We start from the raw sequence: 21,634 nt of genomic DNA, 5'->3' as shown, positions 1-21,634 counted from the left end.
AAATGGATTAGGTCTCTGTCTGCATGGAGCCCACAGTCTCCCATTGGTGGAGCATTTCCTCTCTGCTTAGAGCATATCATTATCGGACCATTTGGAAACAGGTAGGGTTATCCCCATTTTGCAAAGAAATGGAAGAGCAGAGAGAGTAAGAAAATTTTCTGAGGTCACACAGCCGGGAAATGGGGAGCCAAGATTCGAACCCAAGCCTGTCAGATTCTGGAACCTGCACCAGAACCACTCCCCAGCCCTGCCTTCCCTCAGAAGGCTTAACTTTGTGCCCGGAACATACTGAGTACTCAATAAATGGTCTGTATCATCGAGTGTTGGGAAGCCTGGATCCATACCTCTTGGGCTGTGGAGTGTCTTGAGGCCAGCAGAATTAATTTTCCTCCTTTGAAACAAAGGCCCTGGCAAAGGAGAGCCCCCAACCCCCACCCACACTGCATGCATGTCTTATCCCAGTAAATCCCCAGATTGTGTTTAGCTCCTAGTTTGTCAGACTCTCAGTGGACCATGGTAACAACCACAGAAGCAAACAACAGCAGGGGGCAGATGGGGCCGCCCACGGCACAGCCTGGAGCCCTCCTTCTAGGTGGTTACTAGGAAATGTGAAAAGGCTGCTACTCAGGCCACTTGGGCCCCAGTGGGGTCACATTCCTGTCCACCCTCCCCTAGGTGGATCATACCAGAACTAGTTGGGCCAGTACAAAGGGGGCCCAAGAGAAGCCTTACTACAGGGTGAGTGGGCTGAGCGTTGTTGGATAGAGGCAAGTGGGGAGGGTTCAGAGGGCTGTAAGGTGAGGTGGGAATGGCTTGAAAATAGGAGATGGAAGAGAATTTGGGGGTGCCCCACCAGAGTTGTGCTCTGGGTAGTACCCTGAGACTTTACTTTTCATTTTTACTCTTGGGCAGTTTTGTCTTCTCCTTAAATTAAAAAAAAATTTAAGTGTTGTAATTCACGTGTCATAAATTCACCACTCTTAAAGTGTAAAATTCAATGATTTCTTTTTTAGTATATCACAAAGTTGTGCAACTATCATCACTACCTAATTATAGAACATTTCATCACCCCCCCAAATAACCAACCTCTGTATACCCATTAGCAGCCCTTCCCCATTTCCTGCTCCCCGACTCCAGCCTCTGGCAGTTGCAAATCTACTTTCTATCTTTATAGATTTCCCTGTTCTGGATATTTCATATGAAGAGAATCATCTTGTCTTTGCCGACTGGCTTCTTCCCATGTTGTAATGGAGTTGTCCCAGGAGTGTTTGGTTCTTTTTTTTTTTTTTTTTTTAAAGATTTTATTTATTTATTTATTTGACAGAGAGAGAGAGAGAGAGATCATAAGTAAGCAGAGAGGCAGGCAGAGAGGAAGGGAGAAGCAGGCTCCCTCCTGAGCAGAGTGTCCGGTGCCAGGCTCTATCCTAGGACCCAGAGATCATGACCCAAGCTGAAGGTAGAGGCTTATCCCACTGAGCCACCCAGGCAACCCCCAGCAGTACTTGTTGAAGAGATTAGTCTTTTCTTATTGAACGGTCTTTGCACACATGTCGAAAGCCACTTGACTGCAGATGAGTGGATTTTTGGACTCTCCGTTCTTTGCCACTGATCTGTAAGTCTATCCTTATGCCTATACCGCATTGTTTTGATGACTGTGGCTTTATATTAAATTCTGAAATCAGGAAATGCAAGTCCTCCCTAACTTCATTCTACTTTTCCAAGATTGTTTGGGTTATTCTGAGTCCCTTGCATTTCCACAGGAACTTTGGGGTTGGCTTGTTCATTTTTGCAAAAGAGGCAGTTGGGATTTGGGTAGGGATTGCTCAGAATCGGTAGATCACTTTAGGGAGTGTTGCCATCTTAACAGCATTAAGTGTAGGTGTCTTTTTACCTACACTTAGTAGTCTCTAATTTTCTTCAACAATATTTTGTGGTTGTCAGCGTATCAGTCTTTCACTTCTTTAGTTAAGGGCATACGTAAGTGCTTTACTGTTGGATGCTGATGTAAATGAAATTATTTTCTTAATTTTGCTTTTTGAATGTTCCCGTTAATTGTATAGAAATGCGACTGATTTTTTTTTAAAGATTTTATTTATTTATTTGACAGAGAGAAATCACAAGTAGATGGAGAGGCAGGCAGAGAGAAAGAGAGGGAAGCAGGCTCCCTGCTAAGCAGAGAGCCCGATGCGGGACTCGATCCCAGGACCCTGAGACCATGACCTGAGCCGAAGGCAGTGGCTTAATTCACTGAGCCACCCAGGCGCCCAACGACTGATTTTTTTTAAAGATTTTATTTATTTATTTGACAGAGAGAAATCACAAGTAGATGGAGAGGCAGGCAGAGAGAAAGAGAGGGAAGCAGGCTCCCTGCTAAGCAGAGAGCCCGATGCGGGACTCGATCCCAGGACCCTGAGATCATGACCTGAGCCGAAGGCAGTGGCTTAATTCACTGAGCCACCCAGGCGCCCAACGACTGATTTTTTAAAAAAGATTTTATTTATTTATTTGAGAGAGAGAGACACACACAGAGAGGAAGTACAAGCAGTAGGGAGCAGCAGAGGAGAGGGAGATGCAGACTCCCCACTGATCAGGGAGACTGACATGGCGCTCAATTCCAGGACCCCGAGATCATGACCTGAGCTGAAGGTGGGGGGGGGGGGCAAATGGGGCCACCCACACCATACCCCGGAACCCCTGGTTAGAAGCCAGTAACCAAAAAAAAAAAAAAAAAAAAGAAGCCAGCAACCACTCACTGCCTGGCACATGGTAAATGATCAATAGTGTTGGCTTTTATTTTATTTTTTTTACACTTATTTACTCTACACCCAATGTGGGCCTCAAACTCATGACCCCGAGATCAAGAGTCACATGCCAATGAACTGAGCCAGCCAGTGTTGGCTTTCATTATTATTATTATTATTATTACTATTATTGTTATTTAGTGTCAGCTTTTATAATTATTGTGAGGTCCACCATCATCTCAGGACAGGGACACAGCTGGGAGTGCCCATCTTCTCTGGTTCCTTCTCCTCTGTTCTGTGGCTGTCTGACCCTCTACTTGGGTCTCTCCCTGCTGCTGAGTCATGCTGTTAGTCTTTGCTCTCTGGCAGTGCTCCTGGTATGACCCAATCTGGGGGGGGGGGGAGGATGGGTGAGGGAGACATGTCACTCAGGAGTCAGACATCCTGAATCCCAGTCTTGACGCCATCACTGAGCAAACTACCATGTCTCCAAGCCTTTCTTTCCTCCCCTATATTACCAGAACGACTGTATTTATTTGACAAGCCTGCCATGAAAATCAGACAAGATAGCACAAGGGCAGCAGGCCTGCACAGACACTCACTAAATGGTATCTTTTTTTTTTTTTTTTTTTTTGCAAGGCTTTATTGAACATCTGGGGAGTGTAGCCTGGCCTGGTAGCCGGTGGGGAGTAAGAGAAAGACACGAGACAGATGATGACTCCCATGATAAACATTGGGCCCCTTGCAACAAGAGCATGGAGACAAGACTCTTACTCTGCTAGGGACTGGGGAGGGGGGCTTGGCTAGGGAAAGAGGTCTCTGGGACCCTCGAGGGTGCACAGAGCAAGACTGGGAAGGGAGTCCCAGACTGAAGGTACAGCATGAATAAAAGCAGGGAGGTAGGAAGGAGTCTGATGAATTGGTGAGTTCAGGTCGTTGGGTGAAGCTGCAATGCGGGTGTCATAAGCAGGTCACAGAGGGCCTTATAAGCCACTAGTGAAAACTGAACTTTCCCGGGGAGGAAATGAGGAGCCAGGGAAGGGCTCCCACAGGAAGTGATGATCAGATTTTCATTTCAGAAAGGCTTTTTCTGGCTGCCCCATGGAGCCTCCTGGGAGGCGGTAGGAACAGGCACAGGGAGACTGACTCATGGACACCTTTCTAATAACCCAAGCAAGAGATGACGGATTATGGCAGCCAAAGGATGGAGGATGGAGTCTACAGGGATCTAGAGAGAAAACCAGCAAGGGGCAGAACCAGGATCTGAACCCAGGTGGGACCACCTCTTTCGGCTGCTCCGCATGGGCCCACAGGGAGCCTGGGCCCAGTGAACTTCACCTCAAGCCACCTGTAAATCCACCCTTCACCAGCCAAATCTCGGAGGGGTCCTGTTCACATTTCTGCAGCCGGGAGAGAGACGTACTATCAACACCGCCCCCTGGTGGCTGAGAGCAGAGGTCGCAGACAGCGGAGCGCCACCCTGCCCAAGCCTATGGCTGCCCCCTCCTCTCTAAAGTCACCAAGCCTGAAGCCTGCCCACTCAATGTGCTCATTTAGCACCTGGGCTGTCTGGATAGATGAACCCCTCTTCACATCCTACCTTCCCCCCTTTACGTTGGGTGTCCTAACAAGTCACTTCCTGCCCCAGGCCTCACCCTCCTTGGTAAAGAGGGTGTGATGCTTCCTGCATCAGCTTGTCCTGGCCCACGGAGAAGAGCCTGGCCCATCCCACAGAAAGGTGGCTTCCTCAGACCCAGGCCAGTGCCCCTCTCTGTCCCAGGCTTGCCCTCTCTGGCGGCGCCCACCTGCCCACACTGACCTTGTCGTCCTCTGAAAGGCAGGGCAGGGGTACTGCTGGCAGCTAACCTGGGTGCTGGCTCCACCCCTGCCATTAGACACTGAGCCTTTGGCCACAGCACTCCCTCTAACTGAGCCTTGGCATCCTCGCTAGTTTCTGGGGTTTCCGTCTGTTTCGGGGTTTCACGGAAGGAGTCCTACTGTGCCCTGCCAAGCCCTGGAGTGCAGAAGACTTGCTCTAGTGATTGTGAAGCTGTGATTGTCCCACACTGGGGTCCCTTTTGGCCTGGGCTCTTGGAAGGTGAGCTGAACTGACTTAGAGATTTGAGGGGCAGGAAAGCCTTCCCAACTGTCCTCAAAAAACCCTATACATAACACCTCCCCTCTCCCCAGCTTATTTCCCCGCTCCCCCTGGAATATTGTTAGGATTCCAGTTAGGAGATGGGCCCTGGGAAAGGAAGGCCCTGTCTCCACGCCTCTGGACAGGGAAGGCCTGGCTATTTCCAACCACCTCATTTTGAGCAAGAGCTTTGATCCATGGCTTCCTGCCAAGCTTTTGCCACTCTTTCTTGACAAACAACAAATCTCTGTTTTGTAACCTCCATTATGAAATAGTCTTATTAACTAATGTACCTAATGTGTACACAGTCATTCACAAAGAAACAGCAAACATCGGTGACCCATTTCCAGCGTCACCCAAGGGCCCTTCTGGCTTTCCTCTAGCTTCAAACACACTACAGCTGTTCTCACTTCATTCCTCTGTCTGGAAGGCTCGCCTACACCTTCAGCTCTCCCTTCAGGGGTCCCTGCCTTTGGCAAAGCACGTCTGATACCCCATCAGGTTTTTTTTTTGTTTTGTTTTTTTGTTTTTTTGCTGGATACTCCCCCAGAATTTGCCTCCTGCCCCACCGAGCTGCCCACTTGATAATGGCCATGAGAATCACTTCAGCCTCCCTTGGTGCAGGTAAGCTTTCTGCCAGCAGACAGGGGTAAGCCCAGCACCCTGTGTGCCCAGGGCCTGCAGGGCCTGGTGCTAGGCACTCAATAAACATTGATGAGTGACTAGAAGGAAGAAACAAACCTCAGGGGAGCCAGCCCCTCTCTGGGCTACTCCCCTCACCCCCCTTTTTTTTGGTAAAGAGGTGATGGTGTCGAGTGAGGGATGGAGTTGCTGAGGACAAGCTCCCTGTCCACCTTGCTGAACAGGACATCCTGTCCTCGTTTCCCAAGGTGACCACCGTATTCACAGGTTCACATGCAGTACACTCTACCAGCTCTGAGATTCAAGGTCACTGGTGTCCACACCCAACCCCTGAGCCCTCCATTCCTTGCCACTCCCCAGGCGGCCCATATTTGTGTAAATTAAACCCTTGTACAAGGACCAATCTGCTACTTGCAAGGAAACCAGAGAAGGCTGTGCAAACACATTGTGGGAAATTTGTTGTAGGTGGTTGGAAAAGCAAGGATCATGTTCAAATCCATGAACCCCTTGTTTTTCGGCTGGGGATGTGAGGCTGAAATGAGGCACTGTGAGCTCCCTCATCATGACATGGGGTGGTCCCAGGGAAACCTGACCTGGACCCTTACAACTGTAGCCAGCCACACCCTCTCTAGCTTGTGCTGCAGGAAGATGGCTCTGAAATGCCCAAGTGCCTCTGGGTCCGCGGAGGGGGGCCACAGCGTGCCGTAGGGTGGTGGTGGGAGACCCTGTTGCAGTGGGGAGGCAGGAGCACCCCTTGGACACAAGGATGTCATATGATTTTCACCCAGTAGCCCTGGCCCTCTCTTCTTGGCGCTGGCAGGACCAGATTTTTTCTCGTCAAACTCCTCCTACACTGTTGGATCAGCCATGCCTCCATGCATTGGCTTTAAATTGTGTTTCTGAGTTCATTGGCTTTCTATAGCAGCAGAGCCCCTGTTTCAGACTGTGTGTTGGACCATAGATGATGGAGCCTGCCACAGGTGGAGGGTCTGGGGCCCCAAGGACATCACATAGCTCACCTGAAGACCCCCGCCTTCCCAAGCCTCATTCTTTTCTTGCCTGGGAAGAAGAGGCCCTGGGAAATCAGGAAAGCTATTAACTGGAAAAAAATGAAATCACAGAATCTGAGAGCAAGAAAGGGGCCCAAGCTGGCTTCTTGTTTGCAGAGCACCTGGATGTTGGTGTTAGCTGAGGCTTTCTGCCTCTGGTAAATATCTTGGCAGCCACGATGCTAATCCTTTGCACCAAGGACCCCTATAACAGGGACATCTGACCACTCAGCGACTGTGCTGGTTCATTCTGGGCGTTCATTCAAGCACACGATGATCCTGACTGTGGGATGTGGGAGGCATCACCAGCCATCACCAGCCAGCTACAGAGTCACATTTGGGGTGGGATAGTGGGCTGTTGACAGACAACCCTTAGCTGTCCCTCTAGTGAGACACAACGATGGAAGAAAACTCGATGGTTCTCCAAGAAGCAAATGAGAGTCAAGGATAAGCACGTTGGGGACTGGCAGCTCTAACTCAGCACATTCTACTTTATTCCAGCATGTTCCATGGCCCTCCAGCTCTGCTATGGTGCTGGTCCTTCCTCAGAGCCAAAAAGAACCCAAGCTGAATATCAGCTGGATCATGGCAGGTGGTGAGAGGGAGGCCAGGGTCACTGAGAATTCTGATAGACTTAGTCTTCACCCATCTAGCTCTGGGTGACCGAGCATGGCTTGTCCTGGCCATGATTATCCCTGCTGGGCCTCATGCTCCATTCCTGATATTCCCTCCAAAGGCAGGAGGGCAAGTCTAAAGGGCCTTGGTGCCCTCCCTCAACCAAGACCCTCCACTTCCACTTTATCACTTAGCTGGCTCCATCCTTTCACCAGGCCACCTCCAGCTGCCCCTATCCCCATCCACCGAGTCCCAGGTACAGAGACGGGGGCATCCTTGCTCTTTCAGACTTGATGCTTTGCTCTCCCTGTATGGCCCGGGGCACAGGCACATGCTCCCAGGCCAGATTGCTAGGTGTTGGTGAGTCCCGGGACAAGTGTCCTTGGTCTCCAAAAACAGGGGATCAGGAGCCTGTCTGAATCCTCAGTGTGGCCGATGGACTGGGTGTCCCCTTCCTGCTCTGCCTCTGTGCCTGGGAGGGCAGGGCACAGGCAGGGAGAGCTACGGGGTTGAAAAGCACAGGCACAGAGGCAGCCAGGGTCTTCACTGCGCTGGGGATGGTCTCCTCGCCTAGAGACCCTGAAGCTTCTCCTCGGAGGCCTTGTCTGGGAGCAGCACCTCCACCGTGTAGCTGACCTTCTTGGCGTGCATCAGGCTATAGGTGTTGTCAAAGCGCAGGATATCTGCAAGAGTGGAGAAGTCATCCCGCAAAGCCAACCTGACATATTTGCATGCATAGTGCCCTTGGCAATGGGCCCAGGACTGCAGGTGGTGCCGGAGGGTTGGCCACTGCCCCGCTCCCAGCGCCCACTGCCCAAGCCATCGCCTTAGGCTAAGGAGAGGAATAACCACCGGCATCCGGCAGCCCCTTCTATGTGTCAGGAGTTTCATTGGCGCTCCCGGCTTTCCAAACCCTCAAACCAGCCCCATGGAATACTATCATCCCCATTTTCAGGATGAGGAAGCTGAAGCTACAGAGGTAGAGAGGACTTCCCGATGAGTACAGAGCAAGGAAGAGAAGGACCAGGATTCCCTTATCTTGATGCTCCAACCGAGAGAGGAGCCCTGCTCTCCCCAGGGGAAAGGGCTGAGCTCCACAAGCCGCTTTCCCATCGTGCCTCTCAAAGAAGTCATTCCCTTCAATGCCAAGGTGCAAAGGGAACTCTGGGATGTGATAAGTCATCTAAATTTCTGGGTTTCCACCCTTCTGATTCTCCCTCTCCACAAAGGTGAACTAGATACATGTTAACCAGAGCATTAGTAAACCTCATGCTCCTCAACCCTGGGTTTCCCTTCTCGTAGCACTGTTCCCAAGAGAGTCAGGTCAGTGCTGTCCCTAGGGAGTGCGGCTTCTGGAGAGACGGACCTAATTGCATCTATCTTGGATGGCCTGAGAATGAAGGATAAGCACATGGAGGAATCCTCTCTTTGGAATTCCCACAAGGACCTGCCTATGCCCCTGGGCAGCCAGGGACCCCTAGAGGGTAGCCCACATCTATTTACCTACCTGTCTCTCAGCCTGTTGAGTGCTGTGTTAGGGGCTCCCAGGAGCTGAGTCTGGGGCTTCAGGCTGTGAATCCCACTCTCTAAAATGCCTCTCTGCCCTGTTACCCATACCCAGGGGCTACTCACCAGACCTAACATCCTGGAGCCAATTCCCCCAGCTGTTATAGGATCTAGTAACTTGCAGAGACTCCCTCCCCCTCCCCGAGAGCAGGAAAAAGAGGGCAAGCAGGATAGCCTGGACAAGAAGCTCATTTCTAGGCCATAAGGAGGAAGGCGACTCCAGTGAATCCTACAGCTCTTACAGACGCCAGCCTTGAGGCAGGTGAGGCTCCCGTCCTCAGGGACCACATGGGCTTTGCAGCGTTGGATGGGCAACACCTCCACCATGTCCCCTGCCTGCTTCTGTTCACTCATCTTGGTCTTCAGGAAAACCCCAAAGCCAATGTCTGCCCCTTCTGATGCGAACTGCCACCTGCAGGGGACAGGGCCCCACAGATGACCACCTGCCTGGGCTCCAGGCCCCTCCCAGCTGTGCCCAGGGGTGACGTGGCCACCATCCCTACCTGAGCACACAGCCTGGGAACAGGATTTCGTTCTCCACCTGCATGAAGGAGCCTCTGGCCACGGTCACCGTGTGCTCATATTGTGTCTTCACCTGGTTACGCAGGTAGTAGCTCTTGGGCACATCACCCCCATATTTGATCTGTGGGTGAAGGCTGGTGAGCAAGCACTACACCGTGGTCATAAACCCTCAAACCCCATCCTCTGAGCACCCTGTACCTTGGTCAGGCACTTGGGGTTGCCATCAGGGTCAGTCATGGTCCCCCCAAACTCCACAGGCAGCTGGTCGGGGCTGATGAACTTTGGCAGCTCCTGCTTCCAGTTGCCTGAGGGGGAGCAAGGTGGTGGTGGGGAGTAGGGGACAATGGGGGGCTCAGGGAGGCTCAACAGAGGGCAGAGAAGCCACACCTAGGGAGGAAAGCTGACGTTCCCTTAGCTCACTCCCCTGAGCCCCTACTCCTGAAAGCACCCAAATGCTTCATGTGGCCACCCAGGCTGGAATCCAGGACCCAAAGCTTCATCAGAGTGTGCTTCAGTGTAGGTGTGAGTTCAGGCCAAAGTCAGTGCCTGATTAAAGAGGATGAGGCAGGGAGAAATGGGACCTTTCACATTGACCTCTGTTTGCCCAGGCAGAGATGGCACAGCCAGGAGACCAAGTCACTCACCTCCCAGAATCACTATCTTCCTTTGCGTTTCCTCACTCATGAAAAATTTGACCAAGTTGAAGGCCACCGGGAACAGCTTGGGGGCTGAAACACATGAAACTCCCTTGGGAAGCTGTCTAGAGAGGACCAGAGGTATAGTCACGGCCAGGGCCCTGGGCTGGATACGAGTTGGGTTGATCTAGATTTTACTACTCCCTGCTGTGTGACCGTCAGCTAGTTACTCACCCTCTCTGAGTCTTAGTGCTGTCAACTATAAAATGGAGATAAATTAAACTATGTATGCATAACACATGACAGAGTGCCTGGCTCTCAGTAAAGGGTTGCCTCCCCCACCCAGTTGTAGGGTGTCAGTAATGTAGATTTCCCAATAGTGCCTCTTCCTGTCCACACTCACACATTTTCCAAGTTGCCTCAGAATTTTCTTGGGTGTAGGTAGATGGAGCATCTGCATTTGACCTCACGTCCCACCTGAATTGCTCACACTGACTGGACACTTTCTGTGGGCTGCTCCTCCACAGACCGTCTCATTTAACCTCATGGCTCTCTTACGGGATGTTGTCATTGCATCCCTATTTTACAGACTGGGAAAACTGAGGCTTAGTAAAGTTAAGTAGACTTGCTCACAATCACAGAGCTAGTCAAATTGGAAAGCAGATCATTTGACCCCAGAGCACACATGGTGGGCCCCTCACTGTACAACCGTCACAGACAGGGACCATTCCCACTCCAAACATATCTCCCAGCCAGTGTGGTCCTTGAACAATCTGTTACCATTCCACACTGAGAAAAATAAAGTAAAGAAAACACCCATTTACATTTAGAAACTTATAACTTATTTGACATTTGCTGCAACCTATCAGAGCAGATTCTGTATACTCTGAAAGTATCAGTTTATGAAGGACTGACAAAAAAAACAAACAAAAAGAAACAAACAAAAAACTCCTGCTCTTCACAAAGGATGGTTTGAGAAACCCTAAACTGGGTGATTTACCCACTGATCCCCCCTTTCCCTTCTCCTCCCCCAGGGGTCATCCCCATCATGGACTCACCACGAATGACAATTAAATTCTTTATCGTCTCAGGATAATTTGCTTCCAGGATGGCAAAAAACTGTGGCAAGACAAGTCTGGTCAAGGTCATGCTTCAACACATTCTATACCTGGATTTGGTGGCCTTTAATGCTGTTGAGACAGGAGACCCTGCCACCGCCACCCCCTGGCCACCCACCATCCCCTGTAATACTCATGCTCCTCTTTGTCCTTGGAAGTGGAGGACCCCAGGCCAGCTTCACTGGCAGCTCTGGGGGCCCCAGCGGTGTGTGTGGGGGGGTAATCCCTCCTCCATGGACTGGAAGCTGGTGTGGACAGCAGCTCCCTATTGTCCTGGAGCCAGCTGCCTACCTCACCTGCTGGTAGACCTCGACAGCTGGTTTCCACAGGTGTTTCAGGCTGAGCCCCTCCATGTCAAACACCATCAGCACTGTCTCAATCTTCCTGCCCAACTACATGGGACAACACAGAGATATAAGTCAGACAACTCTGGCCAGAAGGTCCCGGCCAGGGAGACCCTGTACAGCTTCTACCTTCCTGCTATCCCTGCCCGCAACTGCCCACAGGGTTTTTCAAACAGATTGAGCCCACCTAGGGCCTAAGAAAATGCTGCATTCTGAGCCCTGGCACAGTGATTCCTTATCACACTGTTTGCTCAACACGAATGCCCAGAATTAGTTAACAGTAGAATTAAAGACCTCATTTGTTGTCCATCGGGCATCTCCCTGTACAACATATGCCAGGTCAGCCAGCGTCTGTAATCCCAAGGTGTGTCAAACCAGAGCTACACTGCTGGCAGGTTCTGTAGCCTTGGGTGGGTTTTTAACTGTTCTGAGCCTTATTTTCTCCTTCTGGAAAGTGGGAATAATTCCAGGTTCTGAAAGAATTTCTAGGACAATTCAGTGAGATAACTCCCAAAGAGCCCAGTGCCTGACACATGCTTTTGTCCGGTTAATGTCACAGATCTCTGTGCCAAGGGCTCCTTGGTGTCCAGCACCGTGACAGACACTGGAGACACAGGTCCTGTCCTCGCCATCAGGCAGGTCATCCCGAAGTAACACAAGAGCTCCCCCACCCAGGGTCCTCTTAGGCTCATGGAGACACTTAGACTCACAAAGCCAACAGACCACACTTGGCAATAGATTTGTTCTGAAGGGTATGGACCAGGAAGTACAGAGTCAGGGCAAAGAGAAGATCTGTACAGACTGGTGTGGGTCCTCCTGACTTGGAAGCCTTATGCCCCATAGGACTCAATTTTTTTTTTTTTTTTTTGGTAGCAATTCCATATTAGCTTCTAGGGCCCCACGACAATGTGCTAAGTCTCAAGAGCCACTAGCCCACAGCAATAGCTCCTCCATCATGTTATAGTTACACAGTTTCCAACCAGGCACATCTTTTCCATAAGCAAAGCTGACCATCCACTGTTCCCAGGGTTCTCAGGGAACAAAGCCAGAGTGTTCACTGCACTCAAGGTCAGCCTCTCATCCAAGGTCAGCGGGGAAGGGGCTTTGGTGATCCTTGGCACGCGCCAGCAGCGAGTGCCACACACACGTTAGATACTCACAGATGGGTGACTGCGAGGGAAGCCACGTCCCACCAAAGCCCAGAATGCTGAGGCCTGGGGAGTTGCAGAGGCAGCATGCCTTTTTTACCTGGTCTTGGTGCCTCCCATTAGACAGATCAAGCCCTCCATGTGCTTCCCATCCTGGACCCAGTCACTTACCTTCTGACTCTGCAGCTCACACTCCCGCAAAAGCAGCTCACAGACCCTGATGCGCTTCCGGATAAGCTCCTGCTTGGAGGCTGACAGGAGAAGACCTTTGGGGTCAAGGGTCCCAATGATGTCGAACCACACGGGGCAGCCTTCGTAGTCATAGCCGCTCAGACCACCAGAGTCGTACAGTTGGATCACCTAGGCACGGGGTTTGGAGTTGGTGTGAGGTCCTGACTCAAACCAGCTTATCAGCCATCAGAAGGCTGGATGTTGGGGAAGGGGTATGAGGGGTATCTGATGGTCTTGGAGGGGATGCTGCATGAGGCTTACCTCTGAGGGCTTCCACGAAAGGATGTTGTCCAGGTCCTGTTGCTTTCTGAACTCCATGTGCTGTGGAGAAATGGAAGGACCTGAAGATTGCCTACCACAAAGGCCTTGAAGGCAGTTGTGGGTATTAGCCGAGGTCCCTCTGCCTATAGACCCCAAGACCCCAGGCTCTACTGACCTAGAACTGGAGATGGCAATGCCAGGAAGAGGGCTGTGGGGGATCCAGGTCTGATGCAGAAAGGGATCCAAGGAGGAAGGGAGGAAACATGCAAGAACAGGACAGGGCATGGGTTCCTACTCTCTTTGTTACTGATTCCTGGGGTCCACTGTGTGGGAGGCAGGAGACTCATGAGAATGGGGCCTCACCTTCCGGAGCATGTCCTCAGATTTCTGCAGGTCAAAGTTCCGAGCTGCAAAAAGAGCCAAGGTAAGAGAAGGCTTGAGGCTGGGTCTAGAACTCACAGTTCTTTGAAAACTCAGGAGGAAACACGGAGCCTGAGCTTTCCATGACATACCAGAATATATTGGGGGGTCTGGACATATTTTTACCATTTTGTTTTTTTAAAATATATTTATTTATTTATTTTGGAGAGAGAAAGAGAGAGAGGGAAAGAGAGGGAGCGGGGGAGGGGGAGGCAAGGGAGAGAGAGACTCTCAAGCAGACTCCCTGCTATCTCAAAACCCTGATTGTGACCTAGGCTGAAGTCAAGAGTTGACCTCTCAAACAACTAACTAAGCCACCCAGGCACCCCCGGACGTTTTTAAAAAGCAAGGATCCTTAATTCTCTAGAAGACTTTGGAAGTCCTTGATTTCAGTATCCAAGCCTTTGTAAACTTTTCAGCCCAGAGGCTGATCCGGCCTGTAGTATTTGATGTCCCCGTAGTCACACAAACCCCCTTGGTGATAGGGGTAGTGAGGAGCATAGGCTTTGGAGTCAAACAGACTTGGGTTTGAATTTTAGTTTTGTCCCTTTAGTTGTTGTGCAACTTTGAGCAATTCACCTACCTTCTCTAAGTCTTAGTTTCTTAATCTGTTAAACAGGAATAATATCTTTTGGTTCCCAAGGACTTCTTAGTAAATTATTAACTATTATTGTGGTTACTTATTTTGAAGATATAAGTTTACTTTAATTAAAAATGTGATGCTTTATTTTAGAAATGAATGTCCTAAACCTGGAAAAGAAATTTAACTCTTCCTTTCTAGTCTTTATAGACTAGATTACTTTTTTCTTTCCTTATAATGTTGGCAAGGATCTCTAGTTCTGTTTAAACTATGATGCTGCTTGACATCATCCTTTTCTTGTTCCTGACTTTAAAGAAAATGCATCTAAAACTTCTTAACTGGCAACACGTATTGTAAGGTGTGTGCTGCATAAATGTTAATAAGCCAAGCCAAGGAAATTTCTTTCGATTTCTAGTTTGCTAAGAAATTTTTATTTTGTTTTTATCTTATAAATAGGAGATGAGCCTTTTCAAATGCTTTTCCTGCATTGAGATAGCAACATACTTTCTCATTTTTAATTCTATAAATGTGTTCAATGACTTTGATAGATTGCCTGATATTGAATTCTTCCTGCACCTAAGATAAACTCCCACTGATCATGCTGTGTAATTTAAATACCTTATTGTATTCTTTTATGTAATGTTTCCCTTAGGCTTCCTTACACCTACATTAACAAGTGTAACAAGCCTAGAATTTTCTTTTATTGTCCTGACCTAATTTTGGAATCAAATTAACCCAAGCTTCATAAAGTAACTTTCACTTTTTAATATATATTTTAAAGCAGCTCCAACAATTTGTAAAACCAGGTATCAGCTAATCTTAAAACTTTGGGAAAATTCATCTGTAAAGCCACTGGGGTCTGGGTTTTGGAAGGAAGGAAGCTTTTTAGTACCATTTATATGTCTTTAATATTTACTGGTCTTGGAGGTTTCTATCTTCTTCTTGCTGGATTTTGGCCTTATATGTGTATTCTAAAGGAATGCACAGATTTTATTGAGATTTTCAAATTTGTTTGTGCATAACTGTCTATAATGTTCTTTTATTGGCTTCTAAAAGAAATAACTCTGGTGTATAGGAGATTTCCTACTGAGAACTAGGGCGGTTTCTTGTTCTACAGGAAGTGGTTTGGGCATTATTGATGGGCACTCATAGCTTTTTTAGTAGCACCTACTACGTGCCAGGCTGGAAGTATGGGGCAGGCACGGACCCTGCCATCATGGAGCTAGCATCTGAGTGGCAGAGATACGCAGCCATAGGATGGAAACAAAACAAAACGTGAAGGGACTTGAAGGAAGGTCACGGTGAGCCCTTCTGCATCTGGCCTGAGCCAAAAGACTCCAAGTTCAGCCCCAGAGATCACCTTTCCTGCTGCCCAGGTGTTAAGCTAGTAAGGCAGGGAGGGCAGCTACAGAGATGAAGTTGAAGGGGACGGGGCTATGTCAGCTGGTCTGCCTCAGCAGAAAGTGGGAGGCATCAGGATACCCTGTCTCCTCTCTCCCAACCTTAGATCCTTCTCCTTTGCCATGACCCAGCAGCCTACAGGGTCTGTGATTTCACTCCTTTCTCAATGACGCACCAGGGACTGGAAAAGTTGGTTTTTAAATCCAGAAAGACTCCAGAGGAGGAGAGAGGTCTTATGGGGCTTCAAGAAATCTACTGTCCTGGGGCACCTGAGTGGCTCAGCTGGTTAAGCCACTGCCTTTGGCTCAGGTCATGGTCCCAGAGTCCTGGGATTGAGTCCCATATGGGGCTTCCTCTGCTCTGCGGGGAGCCTGCTTCTCCTTCTCTCTCAGCCTTTCCCCCTGCTTGTGCTCTCTTTCTCTGTCAAATAAATAAATAAAATCTTAAAAAAAAAAAAAAAAGAAAGAAATCTACTGTCCTCACTCCTTCTTTAGCCCAGGAGAATGACATGGACATGACATGTTAAAAGCGTAATGGGGGGCACCTGGGTGGCTCAGTGGATTAAGCCTCTGCCTTCGGCTTGGATCATGGTCCCAGGGTTCTGGGATTGAGCCCCGCATTGGGCTTTCTGCTCAGCAGGAAGCCTGCTTCCCTCTTTCTCTGTCTCTCTGCCTACTTGTGATCTCTGTCTGTCAAATAAATAAATAAAAATCTTTAAAAAAAAAAAAGCACAATGGAAGGGACACCTGGGTGGCTCAGTTGGTTAAGCAACTGCCTTCAGCTCAGGTCATGATCCCAGGGTCCTGGGATGGAGTCCCATATGGGTTTCTCGCTCAGCGAGAAGCCTGCTCCTCCCTCTGCCTGCTGTTCCCCCTGCTTGCGCACACGCTCTCTCTCTCTCTATCTGACAAATAAATAAATAAATAAATAATCTTTAATAAAACACACACACACACACACAAAACCCAGAATAAAACCTGCCACAGCCAAGAGAGCCTAGGGAGATGACAACTAAATGTAACATGGCATCCTGGATATGCTCCTGGAACAAAGGAACTAAGGTGACCTTAACAAAGTAGGGATTTTAGTTAATAATAATGTATCAGTGTTGGTTCATGAATTGTAACAGACGTACCATAGGAACTAAAACGTTCATGATAGGGGAAACTGGGTGCAGTGTGTGTGGGGACTTCCTGTATTACCTTCACAATGCTCTGTAAACCTAAAGCCATTCAAAAAAATAGTTTGTAGAAAATAATAATTAATTAAAATAATTAAAAAATAGAATCAAATAGAACAAACAGAACAGAAGGGAGGGCTTCCTCGGTGTAGGTGCTGTGCTTGCCCATGACCTAATGTCTGACTCACAGCATCTGGAAGATGGGAGACCAATATTATACCCATTACTCAGAAGAGAAAAGTGAGGCCGAGAGACAATGAGTGATTGCTGAGTCACACTGCCAGCACAGCGGAGTTGGGATTCAATCACAGGTTTGCCCAATTCCAAGGCTGGCATCATCATCTCACTGTGTGTGTACTCTCCGGCCTGATTTCAACCTTCTGGTTCAAGTTCAGAATCCTGGTTCAAGTTCAGAATCCATTCTATGGGGGTGTGTTGAATTGAAATGAATTCTCCCCCTAGGTTTCTGTTTCTCTAATTTTACACTCCTGTGGCAATTCCTGGAAGAAACTCCTTCTCTACTTTTAATCGCACTTCCTGAAGTGTTTGCTGGGCCAAGTTCCCTCAGGGAAAGACACTGCGCTCTCTTCAAGGATCTGCAGATAGACCTGCAGGCAAGTCCTGAAGAGTATATTTGGGACTATCTGACTCCAGGCCCGGCCGGGACCGTCATCCTGAGAACCTCCCAGGTGTGAACTCTAACCTCACCTCAACCATATGCCCACCCAGTGCCAGGTGCTACACTCTCTCATTTAGTGCTCACAGCAATCCTTGGGGAGGTGTTCCCATCCCATTTACAGATTAAGAAACTGAGGCTCAATGGAGTTTTTATGCCATACCAATTTGGAGGGGAACTCAGGTTCTACCCAAAGCAGGATGATTCCAGAGCCTACGTTTCCCACTCGGTAGCACTGTCTCCCAAAGTTGCACCTGCTTTCCTGAACCCCTTTTTCCCTCTCTCCCCTTTGCCCACCCCCACCCCGGGTCCTGCCAGCCTCACCTCGGAGCCAGCGCAGGAAAAAGTACTCATCAGCATTGGGCAGGGTGGGCAGCAGGTCCTGGATGTTGTCCCGGAACTGAGGAGGGAGATATAATGGTCAAAGGGGCTCCTGTGACCCCTGGGCTCCCAACCCCACCACAACCCTTCCTGAACTCAGTCTGTTAATCAGTCCTACCCAGGGACTCTGCAGGGTGGGGACCACACAGTTAGCGGCAGCTGCTGACTGCCACCCGGGAATGGAGCACTCCTCAGCCCACCATGGCAGGAAGAGTTAGGTCCTTCTCAAATTCTGGGGGTTCTCTTTCTCCCTAAGATCCTCATTCTACAGGACTGAGGTGGGGTCCTGCTTTTTCTATTTTGACAAAGATCCCTAGTGAATCGGATGTAGGCAAACGAGAAGAATTTAGGAACCTTGCCCTTGATACTGTACCTTGAGGGTCTAGATCTGGAAGCAAGTTACTTAACCATTCTGAGCCTCAGTATCTTAATCTGTGAAGTGGGATAAAGATGAACTTGTGCCAATCGTAGGAGTGTGTACAGGCAAAGCACTTAGCGGCAGTCCTGGCTTGTAGCTGGTGCCAGAAAAATGTGGGCATTCTGCAAAACGTGGATTGCCCAGAGCTCTGGGCAGTGGAGTCTTTGTGGAAACAGCCCAGGCAAAGGTCAGCAGGGAGGAGCTTCAAGAGAAGCAGGGGATGCCTCATCAAGTGCTATTGAGGCTGGGGAAAGAGAGGGACTAACCTGCTGACGGGAGCCTCTGCCGACGGGCAGAGTTTAAAGTCTGGGTAGGGGGGCGCCTGGGTGGCTCAGTGAGTTACACCGCTGCCTTCGGCTTGGGTCATGATCTCAGGGTCCTGGGATCGAGTCCTGTGTCAGGCTCTCTGCTCGGCAGGGAGCCTGCTTCCCTTCCTCTCTCTCTGCCTGCCTCTCTGCTTACTTGTGATCTCTGTCAAATAAATACATAAAATCTTTTTTTTTTAAATGTTTTAAAGTCTGGGTATGGGACTGGGGCTCAGGTCTGGGAGCTGAAGGCAAGCCCTGGAGGGGTGGCTTTGCAGGCGAACCTGTGAATGGAACTTTAGGATTAGAAGCCAATGCTAGCAAAACCATAGGAGCTATCTTGACCGCCGTCCACCAAACCTCCTTTAGCTTTATGGATCATGTTTAAAATAAGTATGTTTGGGGGCGCCTGGGTGGCTGGGTCGGTTGAAGACCTGCCTTTGGCTCAGGTCATGATCCCAGGGTCTTGGAATCGAGCCCTACATGGGGCTCTCTGCTCCGCGGGGAGCCTGCTTCCCCCCCTCTCTCTGCCTGCCTCTCTGCCTATTTGTGATCTCTTTCTCTGTCAAATAAATAAATAAAATCTTTTTAAACAAATTTTAAAAATTAAAAAAAACAAGAAAGTGTTCATGTATTGGTCACATGATGAAAAACAAATAAGATGAAACATCTCCAGTAACGTGAGCAAGAAAGAGCACCAGCTCTCATCACCACCCCGAGTCCCCAGTCCCCACAAGGCACACAGATCAGGTGCAGCCTCTGGGCTCCTGAGGAAGTTTTTTAGGGAGAGTGAGGACATAACAGTAACTCTGCACCCCTCAGCCCCTCCAGGTTACCAGAGTCCCTCCTTTGAATGCCAGGATGTACCCTGAGGCAGGAGGAGAAAAAGTCACATCACATCACTGCTTCTTGGAGGAGGGAACGGAGACTGGGGTGTTGGAGGGGGGACAGAGTAAGGAAGCTTCAAGGCCATGAGGAGTCCACATCTTCCAGTTTCAAAGCCACCCCATCCTTGGAACGCACATCAAGTAAAACAGAAAGCCACAGGGTGCCTGGGTGGCTCAGGCATTAAGCATCTGCCTTTGGCTCAGGGTCCTGGGATCCAGCCCCATATCAGGCTCCTTGCTCAGCGGGGAGTTGGGTTCTCCCTCTCCCACTCCTCCTGCTTGTATTCCCTCTCTCTCTGTGTCTCAAATAAATTAAAAAACTTAAAAAACAAACAAAAAAAACAAAGCCACAAGCAGGTACTGGGAAGAGCCTGGAGTAACTTGAAGGAAAAACTATCTTTTTTTTTTTTAATATTTATTATCTCACAGTTTTTGTTTTTGTTTTTTTTTTAAAGATTTTATTTATTTATTTGACAGACAAAGATCATAAATTGGCAGACAGGCAGGCAGAGAGAGAGAAGGAAGCAGGCTCCCCACCAAGCAGAGAGCCCGACATGGGGCTCAATCCCAGGACTCTGAGACCATGACCCAAGCCGAAGGCAGAGACTTTAACCCACTGAGCCACCCAGGTGCCCCAAAGGAAAAACTATCTTAACAATGATGCCTTATGGAGAAGGCAGCCTCTGGCAGCGTGACCACAGGTGGCGAAACTAGGTTTCGGAAAAACCTAGAAGGAAATGCTCCTAGGAGTGGTTGTCTAGACCTCTGGGACCGTGGGTGATTTCTTTTTCCTACTTTCTTTTTTCTCCCTAATTTTTAAAACAACTAGCATTCATTTCTTCTAAATAATGGAAACAAAATCATAATAATCTCTTTTTACATTGTTTAAGGATTTTTGACCCACAAGCATTTCCGTCATAGTTCACCCCCAACGGGGGTGTCGTCCAGGTGTCCAGTCCCTCCCATGAGCCTAGCATCCAGGGCTCCCCTGAGGCCTTTGCTAGTGGGTAGAGAGAGGGCTAAACAGGGGACTTCCTCTCCTCCTTTGCCTGGGGACTCCTCCTTCAGCTCAGGACCCATTACTCCTGGAAAGTCCTCCTTTACCTGGGAATTCATCCAGGACCCCCCACTCTTCACCTGGACCCTTCTCTCCTTCACTAAGAATTGATCCAGGGTCCCCCTCCTTCATCAGGGGTCCTCACTCCTCCTGGAGGACCCTTCCCAGGGTAGGAGCCGCAAAAGAAACCATTCTCCACAAGCCTGAAGCCTGCCCTTCATGGGCCCAAAGTGTGAGCCAGGGCCGTCACCTCCCTCCCCTAACCTGAAGTCACAGTTTGCAGGCCCAGCCATCTCCAAATCAAATTAATGCTGTGGCCCCTGAGACCAGAATATGCTCTCCTTTCCCCAGGGCGTGACACTCTCAGCTGCAGCCAGAAGGAGTGTCTCCAAACCCCCTCCATTCCCCTTTAACAGAAACACTGACAACAGGGAGAAAGCTTGGGCCCCAGGAGTCTGAAAACCACAAAGAGAAGCCAAACAAACAAATGTCACAATCAGGAGCAGGAGACCTGCTGGTCTGTCTGCCCAAGGCTGCCTAGAGGGATGGCAGCACCACCCTACTCCCACAACCAGGGGACAAGGGCCAAGACTCTGTGGTCAGGAGTGGAAAGCTGGATTCAGCCCCAGTGTAGCCTGGAGAAGTGCTCAAGTCCTGTGTCCCGTATATGTCTGCCTCAGCCACTGTGCCCAGGGGCACGGTGAGCTGGACCCAAAGATGCCCTGAAGGGTCCCTTTTCCATCTAAACAATGGGGGCTCCACCCGGGGTGGGCAGCGTCCAGCAGCTCCTTCCTCCCCAAGCCTCCCACCCGTGAAGCCCCCTCACCCTGGCCAGCGCCTCCTGCTGCTGAGGGCTCAGGTCCCCGACTCGGCCGCTCATGGTGCCCGGCGGGCTCAGGAGTCGAGGGGCGCAGGTGTGCCAGGAGTCTGCCCGCCCGCCGCCTGGCCTCGCTGCAGCTGCCTGGTTTCGTTGGGCGAGCAGATGTTGGCCCCGCCCCAACGGGAAAGCGCCAGCCCTGCCCCGCCCCGCTGCTTTCTCGCCTCGGCTCCGGGTGTTTTACTGGCGGTGGCTAGGACGCACCCTACAGCGCGCAGGGAGGTGACCCGCCCCCGAGGGGTCCCGGAACGCTCACTCGAGGGGAAGGCAGCAGACGCTGCTATCTCCAAGCATCCTCATCAGGGAATCCTACAGGTTCCTGCGTGGCAGGTGACGGGAGGGGCTCATAAAGGAGATGTGGGCAAGTTGTGGGGGAACACACCTAGATCCTCTTTCCCAGCAAAATGGAGGAACTTTTCATAAACCCGTCTCAACCCTCTAGG

At 49.9% G+C, this 21,634-nt stretch overlaps 1 protein-coding gene across 4 annotated transcripts in view; it reads right to left on the bottom strand.

The window, feature by feature from the left end:
- LOC309847563 (SEC14-like protein 3) overlaps positions 1-21,361 on the bottom strand; it is a 34,228-nt gene extending 12,867 nt beyond the window's left edge. The window contains exons 1-13 of one of the 4 annotated variants that reach the window (XM_082698134.1): positions 21,141-21,281; positions 17,591-17,666; positions 13,373-13,416; positions 13,185-13,234; positions 13,010-13,069; positions 12,689-12,877; positions 11,322-11,417; positions 10,966-11,026; positions 9,917-10,000; positions 9,471-9,577; positions 9,254-9,393; positions 8,993-9,162; positions 7,041-7,867 (exon numbers count right to left, since the gene is read on the bottom strand). In XM_082698134.1, the coding sequence (XP_082554260.1) occupies positions 7,755-7,867; positions 8,993-9,162; positions 9,254-9,393; positions 9,471-9,577; positions 9,917-10,000; positions 10,966-11,026; positions 11,322-11,417; positions 12,689-12,877; positions 13,010-13,066 (1,017 nt within the window). In that variant the 5' untranslated portion in view covers positions 13,067-13,069; positions 13,185-13,234; positions 13,373-13,416; positions 17,591-17,666; positions 21,141-21,281 and the 3' untranslated portion in view covers positions 7,041-7,754. Of the gene's footprint in view, positions 1-7,040; positions 7,868-8,992; positions 9,163-9,253; positions 9,394-9,470; positions 9,578-9,916; positions 10,001-10,965; positions 11,027-11,321; positions 11,418-12,688; positions 12,878-13,009; positions 13,070-13,184; positions 13,235-13,304; positions 13,417-17,590; positions 17,667-21,140 lie in introns of those variants that run through there. The other 3 variants (XM_082698133.1, XM_082698135.1, XM_082698136.1) reach the window with 3 other exon arrangements.
- Positions 21,362-21,634: the final 273 nt, after the last annotated feature.

This window comes from Mustela nivalis, assembly GCF_964662115.1.
Source record: "Mustela nivalis genome assembly, chromosome: 14".
In the NCBI taxonomy this organism is placed as follows: domain Eukaryota; kingdom Metazoa; phylum Chordata; class Mammalia; order Carnivora; family Mustelidae; genus Mustela; species Mustela nivalis.
The sequence above is the reverse complement of the archived record's forward strand: the minus strand, read 5'-3'. Positions and strand labels throughout refer to the sequence as shown.